The sequence below is a fragment of the Diadema setosum genome, chromosome 21, assembly GCF_964275005.1.
Source record: "Diadema setosum chromosome 21, eeDiaSeto1, whole genome shotgun sequence".
Lineage (NCBI taxonomy): Eukaryota > Metazoa > Echinodermata > Echinoidea > Diadematoida > Diadematidae > Diadema > Diadema setosum.
This window is the reverse complement of record NC_092705.1, coordinates 1,960,873-1,972,725: the sequence shown is the minus strand read 5'-3', so window position 1 is coordinate 1,972,725 and position 11,853 is coordinate 1,960,873. Positions and strand designations below refer to the sequence as shown.

The following is an 11,853-nucleotide window of genomic DNA, read 5'->3' as shown; positions in this document are numbered from 1 at the left end:
TTGAGCATATTGAATAACTTTACATTATATTTGCAATATGTGTGTTGGATATACTAGTATACAACTTCATATTATTCAAATTGACATTGGAGCATAATATATATTCTATAGGCTAATGCCAGATATTGATTCCTTCTGCCAACTGGCAAAACTTCAGTCTGCAGATAGGGAAGAGTAATTTGAACGCATGATGATTGTAGGTTTGTAACAAGAAAAAAAAATGGAAACTTCCTTTAGTCATGCACATGTTACATAATCTGTCATCATCGTGTGGAATACATACATATATATATATATATATATATATATATATATATATACATATTTCTCTAAGGTACCCACAGAGAGAAAACATGGCTACGCTGAAAAGTCATACTGTTTATATTCTACTGACGATTGCCCTCATCGGAAGAGCCATGCCCTCCAATGCGGTAAGCGCACTATACACACATCAAAATGATTTATAAATATAATAAGTTGATATTATACTCCTAGCTACACTAGTTCTCTTTATACAACACCTATTTAGAATGTAGCTATCCGATTGGTCGATTGCCCATCACGTGACATTTAGGGAAACGTTCTATTGCACGCTCTGGCTGTCTCAGCCGTGCAATTTTGGTTCGACCAAAATGTTCTATTGCACGCGCTCTGATGTCACAATAAACAAACATGTGCCGCGCTCACTCAACAATTACAAGCGCGCTTATAAGCGCGCTTACAAGCGCGCACTTTTGTCACTCATTTTTGTAAACAACTTCGTTTCGCATGTACGTAAGGAGTACGTACGTACACATGTAGTGTTATACAGTGACTGCGACCGTGAGGCTACTCATTCGTCTTTCACGGAAAATGGTTGCCTTTCTGTGCTAAATTCAAGAATCTGTGAGTACCAAATCTGTTGACGTTCGAGGTGTTGTATAAAACAAATAGTGTATGGTCTTTACTCGTGCAATGGAACCAGATTTCGCACTCGGTGAAAGATGAGGCGCACTATTCAACTCGGCTTCGCCTCGTTGAATAGAGCGCCTCTATCTTTCACCTCGTGCGAAATCTTGTACCATTGCACTCGTGACCATTCACTATTTGTATACTATTAGGGGATGTTTGAGACTCTAGCTTCTCCCTCTATTTTTCTTTCTCTCTCCCTCTCTCTCTATCTCTCTCTCTCTCTCTATATATATATATATAAATATGTGTGTGCGTGCGTGTGTGTGTGTGTGTGCGTGTGTGTGTGCGTGTGTGTGTGTGTGTATGTGTATGTGTTCGTGTATATGTCTATGTATATATATATATATATATATATATATATATATATATATATATGTATATATATATACAGTATATGTATATATACATATGTATACAATATATATATAGTAGGATGGAAGGCGTTGCTTTATAAGTGACTTAGCTACATAATACAGTCTGTTTCGGCCGAAGCTTCGTCAGCAACTAAATCAGTTTCTTGGTAAATTACAGGGTAAGACATACAGCTCTGGTGCACTCAAGCAAGCAAACAAAAGATACATGCACGAGGCTACTGGTACTTACTGACTAGTACTTACTGACAACACTAGTACTAGTACGTACTGACAACACAATAAAGTTGATAATGACACTGGTACTGGGCTTAACGTATATACGGTATACAAGGCAGGGGTACAGCTTAAATTGTTACATAATATATATATATATATATATATATATATATATAGTGTGATGATGCTGATATTCCTACCGCACGCCTCTGTCATCTTAAGTGAAATTATAGTTGAGACAATGTAGATAACAGAAGATGTCGCATGAAACCGGCAGAGTCGTGAAGCTTTCGACCGTGGTCTTCCTCAGCTTTAATATCTGTTTGTGAAACGAAATATATGTTTTTGAGCATAACAAATCTGAACTCATAAACACAATATATTAAATATAAGTTGAGCATGAGTTAATAGTTACATGACATACTTGGCAATATTTTTGGGCACTTTGCAACACATTCAACAATGTATAACTGTAAATGAGTGTATAGTGAGTATATGTAGCATACAAACATATCATACAATAAAAATTATCAAACATATAAAGCAGACGTTTGCGTTGCCTGGATGTCTTGTGGCTGTCTTGTGGCGGGATGTGAGTGGTCATGTGATATTTGGGGAAGGTTTGTGTGCGGTGGTGCATGTCAGGCAGGAGTGGGGTAGTATAAAGAATTAGGTTCAGTGTTACAAGTGTGTCAGTCGTGTCAGTGCAGATAAAAGATTGTTAACAATTACGATACAATGAACATTCTCGTGGTCATTAACCCCTACAGCTGATTTACCAACAATCAAAATAGCAGGCATGGAACCCGGGTACAGATAGAGAGTGGATAGAGAGTGGATAGTGTGTTGCCACTTGTCCCTAGGTACATAACACAGAAATATACAATATACACATTATTTTATGTACCAAAATTATTGCTGAAATAATCTTCATACTCTTGCCACATAATATAACAAAATTGTGTCGCACAGTATAATTTTTCTGTGTACACCTCTATCAATCTATCTATTAATCTATTCATAATTCATATTTATATATATTCATATTGAGATCGTATATATATATATATATATATATATATATATATACATATATCCATATACATATGCATGCATACATACACATAAATATTATATACAACTGAGTATAAAAGAATACCTATCAGTTAACCAATACAACATCAAAAAATCGCAATCCTTTGCAAACATTCTATCTTTTCCGTAAATACAGTCTCATTTTACATAAAACCCGGGTACAGATAAGGAGGGGATGATGTTTTGCCACTTATCCCTAGGTACACAACACAGAAATAAAATATATGCCAAAATTATTGCTGACAAAATCTTCATGCTATTCCCACGTGATATAACAAAACTGTATCGCACAGTATTATATGCTGTTTCTATGGTGCACAACTCTACCTCTCTCTATCTATAATCATCATTTCTTATACATATCATATAATATTCATGCACCCATGTTATGATCATATACACATGCATACACTATATACATATTAATGTGAGAAATAGTTCCCTGGGTCCCGAACGTACGCGGTGCCGTATTATTGTGAAATTCTGTTGATAGTTATTGTATGATCACACGATTCATGATTACTGTTGAGCGTCACGAGTTGATCTGACTGCATGGATAAGAATGATATAGAAAATAGCGTATGATGGATTTGTGAATATGATCTTGTGATGTTTTAATATGAGTATGTTTGATTATATTTGCAAAATAAGAGGTATTATGAATGATTGAATGGTAATTATTTTATTTTTGAACAGAATATGAGCACACGGTGCTGGGATGCACGATAACCACACGAGTCCCACGCAGGTAATTTACAGAAATTGTTGTTGTTTACACATTTGATCTAAGAGTTAATATATTTTGGAGGGTTGACGCTAATATATTTCGGTAATATACGAAATAAAATAGGATATGTTGATTTAGATAGTATTATATCAACCGGAGTTGTGTGGGTGTGTGCATATGTGAGTGTGTGTATGTGAATATGTATATATGTGCGTATGTATGTGGGTGTGTGTGTACGTATGCGGATGTATACATATACGCAATGCAAATAGACATATGAATATGATATATATGTATAATGATTCTGTTTGTGATCATCATGCTAAGAATTATAAGACAATATGATTATCATATGGCAAAATTACGATATAAGAATTTATTTATGTGTGCGTATGCGGATATATACATGTTACATACGCAATGCAAATAGACATATGAATATGATATATATGTATAATGATTCTGTTTGTGATCATCATGCTAAGAATTATAAGACAATATGATTATTATATGGCAGCATTATGATATAAGAATTTATTTATATATTTATATATTTTTTGGACATATGATGTTATTCTGATGATGATTGGAGGTTAGAGTGGATATTTGTATTGAATTGAATGATTGATTTGTGTATATAAAGGAAATTATTGAGAAGATTGGTAATATACAAAATTGCATTATATATTATATGACACATCAGGTTATTCATATAATAATCGTTCTGTTGGTAGGTCCTGACGAAGGCCCAATGACGGGCCGAAAGCTTGACAAATAAAAGGGAGACTAAGATCGAGAGCAACGTCCCGCCTCAGTCCAATTTCTTTCAACTACATATAATTATATATATATATATATATATATATATATATAGAAGAGCCTGCTTGCAAAAACCGACTAGTCCATATTTGCCAAATGGAGACACATACGACTAAGGGTCAAGAAAAATAAAGAAAACAACAAGGAAATTTCTGCCTCTCCTGACCATAACCTCAAAAGCATATCTTTATATGTAGTGACCAATATATCATTCAAAAGGTATCACCTTGTACTTCATGACAGACATCGTACTTCAGAATCTTCAAAAATGGACCCATCGGCTCCTGCAAACAAACCCCTCACACATATATATATATATATATATATAAATGTACATATACATGCATATATGAACATATATATAATATATATATATATATATATATATATCTGATTATTTGATAACTTGATATATAACAATGACAATGGCTATCAATCATCCAATGCAATATCTCTTCCGATGAATACAATATCATCTTTCATATACATTTCCTAAATACCATTCTATATTACTCATCTACATTAATACCATACGGTGTGAGTGTTTTAAGTTTCAAGATCCAGTATGATTCCCGCCTTAAAGTGACTTGATTTGATTTTTTGTGGATAAGTTCAATGCCCGTGACCCGTACATCGTCGATTGTGTGTTCATGTGTGCTGAAATGCTGTGCTACCGGAATTTGTTTACGTTTTTCTGTGTTATATTTGCGGATGTCAGAGCGGGTGTTGTTCATGCGTGTGTATAACGTTGTGGTGGTTTTTCCGACATATTGTTTTTGGCATCGGGCGCATGTGATCAAGTAAATTACGTAACTCGATTTATGTTGCAGTATGTGAAACTCCTCTCCCGTGACGGTGCTGGAGAATTTATTTGTGTTCTCCATCAGTGGACAGATACAACATTTTTTGGCATTGCATTTGCTTGATCCCCTTGGTCTGTTTGCATGTAAATCAGCCTCCTCATGCACTTTGGCGGAGACCAGCAGGTCTTTAAGAGATCGACCTCGGCGAAAGGATACAATAGGAGGCTCAGGGAATATTTGTTTCATGTCCTCTGACTGATGCAGAATTGGGAGGTGTTCACGCATGACCTGAGAGAGTTTTCTTAGATTTGGGTGAAATGATACAACAAAGGGCGTCCTTTTCAGTGGCTTTTTGATTTTGTATTTCAGAAGATCTTCTCGGGGGACGGTGGAAGCTTTATCTACAGCTTTCTGGACATCTGTTTTGTTGTAGTTGCGCTGTGATAGATGTTCTTGTAGTTGTGCTATTCCCTGTGAGGCATTCACCTCTTCTGAGCAGATTCTACGAATGCGCAACGCTTGACTATATGGGATACTCTGCAAAGTATGGGAGGGGTGACAAGATTCGGGAATTAGATAAGCATGACTGTCAGTGGGCTTAGAGTAGAGGGTAGTGTGGAGTGTTCTGTTCTTAATATGAATCAAAACGTCCAAAAAGGGAACCTGAGTAGTGGATGTTTCAAATGTGAGTTTGATTGTGGAATGAAATGAGTTTATCAAGGAGATGAAATCATCAAGGGGAGATTGATCATGACACCATATGAAATTGATGTCGTCGATGTATCGGCGCCATGAGTCTTCGTACGGTTTGTGCGGTGATGCATTTCTGTGTTATGTACCTAGGGACAAGTGGCAACACACTATCCACTCTCTATCCACTCTCTATCTGTACCCGGGTTCCATGCCCGCTATTTTGATTGTTGGTAAATCAGCTGTAGGGGTTAATGACCACGAGAATGTTCATTGTATCGTAATTGTTAACAATCTTTTATCTGCACTGACACGACTGACACACTTGTAACACTGAACCTAATTCTTTATACTACCCCACTCCTGCCTGACATGCACCACCGCACACAAACCTTCCCCCAATATCACATGACCACTCACATCCCGCCACAAGACAGCCACAAGACATCCAGGCAACGCAAACGTCTGCTTAGCAGGTAATTATATTATTTAGTTTATCTATGATATATGTTTGATGATTTTTATTGTATGATATGTTTGTATGCTACATATACTCACTATACACTCATTTACAGTTATACATTGTTGAATGTGTTGCAAAGTGCCAAAAAATATTGCCAAGTATGTCATGTAACTATTAACTCATGCTCAACTTATATTTAATATATTGTGTTTATGAGTTCAAATTTGTTATGCTCAAAAACATATATTTCGTTTCACAAACAGATATTAAAGCTGAGGAAGACCACGGTCGAAAGCTTCACAACTCTGCCGGTTTCATGCGACATCTTCTGTTATCTACATTGTCTCAAATATATATATATATATATATATATATATATATATATACGTGTATATATATATATATATATATATATATATATATATATATATATATATATATATATATATTGAGACAATGTAGATAACAGAAGATGTCACATGAAACCGGCAGAGTTGTGAAGCTTTCGACCGTGGTCTTCCTCAGCTTTAATATCTGTTTGTGAAACGAAATATATGTTTTTGAGCATAACAAATTTGAACTCATAAACACAATATATTAAATATAAGTTGAGCATGAGTTAATAGTTACATGACATACTTGGCAATATTTTTTGGCACTTTGCAACACATTCAACAATGTATAACTGTAAATGAGTGTATAGTGAGTATATGTAGCATACAAACATATCATACAATAAAAATCATCAAACATATATCATAGATACACACATACATATATATATGTGTGTGTGTGTGTGTGTGTGTGTGTGTGTGTGTGTGGTGTGTGTGTGTGTGTGGTGTGTGTGTGTGTGTGTGTGTGTAATATACTGTATACATATACTAATTACTGGTCCCCTTTGAAAATCGGCAATAGCTAATAGCTGAAAGGACAAATCTTCCCAGGAAGGGGAATAGATTAAATTAATGTATTTACTTTTCACGACAAGTCTCTTACAATAATTAGCCTATACAAAGAGTAAACAATATAAACAATATTAAATGCTTAAAGATGAACCGCATTGTAAGACGACACACTAGGATATTCTGTAATTTATTATTTTTTTGTGTGTGTGTGTGCCAGGGTTTCCCATTCTATTTTTCTGAATCTTTTTCACATGCAGGAATCGGTTTGTGAGTTTGACTCTCAAATGACGTACGCCGAGAAGCCTGAGCTGTGTCCGAACGGTGCCAAAAATCTCAAACTCTGCGAGCCGGGCCAGGTGAAGATCAAACCATGCATCAGTGCCGATGAAGACACAACAGATATGTGAGAAAACCAAAACTGTCATACACTTGACCCCATATCCTGCCAACTCTACTATATAACTTACTGAGCTATTTTTATAAGATTCCTTACGATGGGAAAACGAAAGTACAATAAAAAGAAAACCCCACAATAAGTATTTTCTTCAATTATTACTCGGAGTTGTATGATCATTGATATAACGGAACAGTGGCTTTGATGTCTAAAATGTTTGAAAATTCCAAGTTCATCGGCACCTTTGATACAATGACCTTCGACTGGTTGCTGGTTTGTCATTTGTTTTTGTTATTCTTGTATTCGTCTGTGTCAAAGTAAAAACGAAGTCTTGATGTCGCCGTCATGACGATTTCGAAGTTTTTTCTATGAATATAGGTTAAATATGGTAATCAAATTCCTTCCCTTTATTATCAATGTTTAAAGAAAAACACGAACTTGGGGCGCTGTGGCATATTTGGTATGACTCCCGACTACCAATCGGAGGACGCGGGTTCGATTCCCGTCCATTGCTTACGTCCTTTGACAAAATGTTTTTTACCCAACACGTCCCTCTCGACCCATGTGTATACATTGGTACCTGGCAACGCTGTATTATAATGACAGGACCCTCTGGTAGAGCAGTGACAACACTGAAGGGACAACCCTTGATAATTGAATTGAATTGAATTGAATTGAATTGAAATAAAGAAGACGTTATTAACACTGTTTATAATTTATTTGTATGTTCGTTTTTCTTCTTCTTTTTTTCTCTCCTGTAGATGTGAAGTTTGTCCCCATAAATTCTTCCAGACTAATTTCAATAATTGCGCAAAATGCCACGAGTGTTTGGAATGTGGAATGAACGAACGAGTCAAGATCGTTTGCACCAGTACGTCAAACACAGTCTGTGAAAGCATCTTTCCCGAAACGATAACGTTGACAACCACTAAAACACCTTCAAGAGCGTCAGTGTCCATTCGGGACAGCCAAGCAGACGAAAGTAGCGTTGTCGAGACAATGTGCGAGAACTGTACGACAACACAAATCAGTGACAAGAAGACAATTGCCACGGAGTCGAAACCGATTACGCCAACCGAAATCAAAGGGTCTGAAAATCGTGCTCCTGAAAACGGTATATTACGTTTACTCTGTTTTACTAGATTTGGGTGATGGGATGGGAAAATGCAATATAGAGGAATGGCCATTGATGAATACCGGTTATTTCAGGCTCGACATTTTTAGTAATGGAAATATATGTCGGAACACCTCATTGTTTAATAAAAGACATGTTTTGGTGGCCACCAAAATCTTAAAAGTGGGCGGGCTCCCCCCATTGCTTTTATGTGTTTTCCTGGTCTATAGAAACGAGGGAACTATATCGCCAAGTGCTTGATGACCGCGTGCATTTCAGCTAGATGTGTTTCCAGACCGCCGCGAGTCCTCACAGACAAACGGACAAACGGTCGGCCATATTCACAGCCAAAACATTTTTTTTCTCTCACCTAAATTTCACAGCCTATGAAGTTGAAGTATATAGGGATATTTACCCATAATGCTAAATTTCATGTACTCAGGGAGTCCCAAAGTGTAAATAATGCACGATTGACTAAGATTAAGCAATACGATTTTTTTTTTAACTTGATCCTCACACCAGGTAGGTTTCAAATACACAGCAGAAGAGGATGCACTGAAATTCACTTTAGAGGTCGAAGGCATATTTCATTAATTGCTCTCCCACTTGCTTAGGTGAAACAACTTGTTAGCGCGCAATATCCTATAGTCACATTATGCGTGGTACAATGTATTTTAAGCGCTTTATTATACCCACCAATTTTCACAAATTTTTCATGGTTTGTTGTACAGTACTACATTGATGTATTATTAGGTGATATTCTAATTATACGTTTTTCTTTATTTTTCGGGCCACCAGAATTGAAATTCCATGATTTCGGTAAACTGAACGCCCCTCCCCCCCCCCCCCCCGAAAAAAAGAAAAGAATGTCACAGTGAAGCCTTGCTTTATAGCCTTATACTCTCTCTCTCTTTCGCTCTCACTCCGCCTCCCCTTCCCCCCCCCCCCCCTCTCTCTCTCTCTCTCTCTCTCTCTTCATATTATGTTATATACACACACACATTGTAGGCCTATATAAAAAGATAAGATGAATCCTTTTTAGTGAAATCACATTTAATCTCATTGTAAAGGGACCTCCGTGATTAAGACCATGTCAAGACAGGTATCAAAGACTGTGCAACTATTATTAGCTGTAAATATTATAGCCTATACCAAGGAGGCTGCAATTAAAACAACGAACAGTACTATCCAAACTTTTTTTTTCATTTCCAAGGTTTGTCGCTTGGTTATGTGATACTGATTGTAGTGATCTGTGCCGTCTTATTAGTCCTGACACTGGTGGGGGTTCTGTGGAAATCGAAAAAGTGCGGTCGACAGCAGAAAAACAGGAATGTGAGAAATCTATTAAAAATCATACCACCTATTATTCTCCTTCCTATCATGTACCTATCCGATCTATTAATCTCACCTATGATTGTTAACTCCTCTTATTATTTCATCTTGTACCACAATAAGTCGCGTGTCTACACCAGTAACTAAATTTACAAAGGAAAAAAAAAAACATCGCAACTACTTGATCATGAGTTACAAAAAAAAAAGTGATGCCTATATGTTCTTGTCGAAAAAGGAAATTAGAAAACTGAATTGAATTGAATAGAATGGGTATGCAATCGATTATTAATTATCCGAGATGGACAACTGAACCGAGCATAGTCATTACTACGAACAACCTATTTCATTATTTTTGCGTAGTTTTTGTTGATGTTTTCTTTTTTTCTCACTTCATTTTTGCATCCCTCGGATGATAAAATCTCCCCTGAGGATGCTTTGAATTCAGCAGATTTACCGCCCTCGCCCATAGTCATTATAACATTTCTTGTGGATGTGAGCGAGGTCCAATTCCTTTAAGGATTAGCATTAGAATGTGGATGTGTAAGCCAAATCCCCAATATACATATTAAGTGGATTGAATTAAAACAGCTGTTAGAGTAGAACACATCAGCTCAAAAGTTGTTGTTTCGATGTCGTCACCGCAGAAGACTACTGTAATAGTTCATGACTTCATGACTTCACAATGACATAAAGAAAATGTAAGGGGAATTTCACGAAAATATCATTTTAATTATAAGCATGTATTCTGTTGACTTGTTACTGGCATATATCATTTTCCATCTTTCTGAAAGAGTTAAGTCATGTGCTCTTTCATTATGCTAGAAAAGCTGAAATATATTGATCTCTTTTTTTTTCTTCAGATTTTGCATCATTTTACTTGATTTTCTTCCAGTTTCGCGGAGTGGTGTATTACGGAGAGGAAAGGCATTTTTGACTGAACATCATTCAAATTTTGTGTTTTTATGGGACTATATTCGAATTTTGCACGATGGTTGACGATAGGTAAAGAAAATCATTTCTGGGTATAAAATTGTCCTCCAGTGATCCCACTGCTGATAGGGTCAAAGGTCAATCTAACTGGATGAACATTGCAATGCAATAACGTCGTAATAAATCATTGGGTTTCATTTAATGTGGTATAGAGAGATGACGAGGTTGTGGTATTCTATCTTTATCAATTCTGTCGCCATCTCGAGTAACTGCCAAAAGAATAAAACATACATGACATTTTACTCTTTACTTTGTCATGATATTCAGCTGCCAACCCGTAGGGACGATGGCCATGAAGGTCAACAAGAGGTGAACAACAATCCTACAGAGGAAAATGAGCTATTAACAATAAACGGAGAAGCAGCAAAATAACCGGAAGCGAATGTGTCCAAGTTGCCTTAACAATCTGCCTTCGCCGGTTGCAGACTGTGAAACAGAGTTCTAACCTCCCTGGTGAAATGGAGTGCAACCTGAGTGGTCACAAGAGTGGACTAGAGTTGCCCAAGCAACGGGTGTAAAGAATACAGCCACAGGTCCGTTACCTGATAAATGCAGACATTTCAACAATGCAGCATTTACGTAGTAATCTGTTTTTTTTTTTCACAGAAACTCTATACCCTAAAACTAATCCTATATAACCCTAATCTTCACTCTAACCTTATCACTAACCAGAATTTAGCCGTCGGGGGGTAATTGCCCTGATACGGTTGAAATGATCTCACACCATTCTTTTTTTTTTAGTTAAAGATCACCACAAAAAAAAAAAAAAAACTATTCAGACTTTTTACCTTTGGTCCAGAGTTTGGCTTTCCGTTTTATTACCTTGCCATGTTTTTCTAAACGCTTGTATCAAACTTCCATTTTTTAGGGACTCTTCCAAAAGTTTCCAAAAGAATTTCCAACGTTAAACTGCCAATTCAAACGTTCAAACGTTATTTAACGTGAATAATATTTCATGAAATTGCAAATATATAGAGTAT

The 11,853-nt window shown here is 36.4% G+C and overlaps 1 protein-coding gene across 1 annotated transcript; it reads left to right on the top strand.

Annotated features, from left to right (window-relative positions):
• Positions 1 to 353: 353 nt before the first annotated feature.
• Positions 354 to 11,255, top strand: LOC140244733 (uncharacterized). The gene is made up of 5 exons (XM_072324346.1): positions 354 to 431; positions 7,301 to 7,446; positions 8,199 to 8,551; positions 9,765 to 9,883; positions 11,141 to 11,255. Exons 1-5 carry the CDS (start codon positions 354 to 356, stop codon positions 11,243 to 11,245), a joined length of 801 nt encoding a protein of 266 aa, XP_072180447.1. The 3' UTR covers positions 11,246 to 11,255.
• The last annotated feature ends 598 nt before the right edge of the window (positions 11,256 to 11,853 follow it).

What these genes read in the sequence shown, in the direction of transcription:
- LOC140244733 (XM_072324346.1), top strand. Translation starts at nt 354, where the DNA reads ATGGCTACGCTGAAAAGTCATACTGTTTATATTCTACTGACGATTGCC. An exon ending in GAGCCATGCCCTCCAATGCG is followed by an intron (nt 432 to 7,300) that starts GTAAGCGCACTA and finishes TTTCACATGCAG; the next exon opens with GAATCGGTTTGTGAGTTTGA. An exon ending in AAATCGTGCTCCTGAAAACG is followed by an intron (nt 8,552 to 9,764) that starts GTATATTACGTT and finishes TTCATTTCCAAG; the next exon opens with GTTTGTCGCTTGGTTATGTG.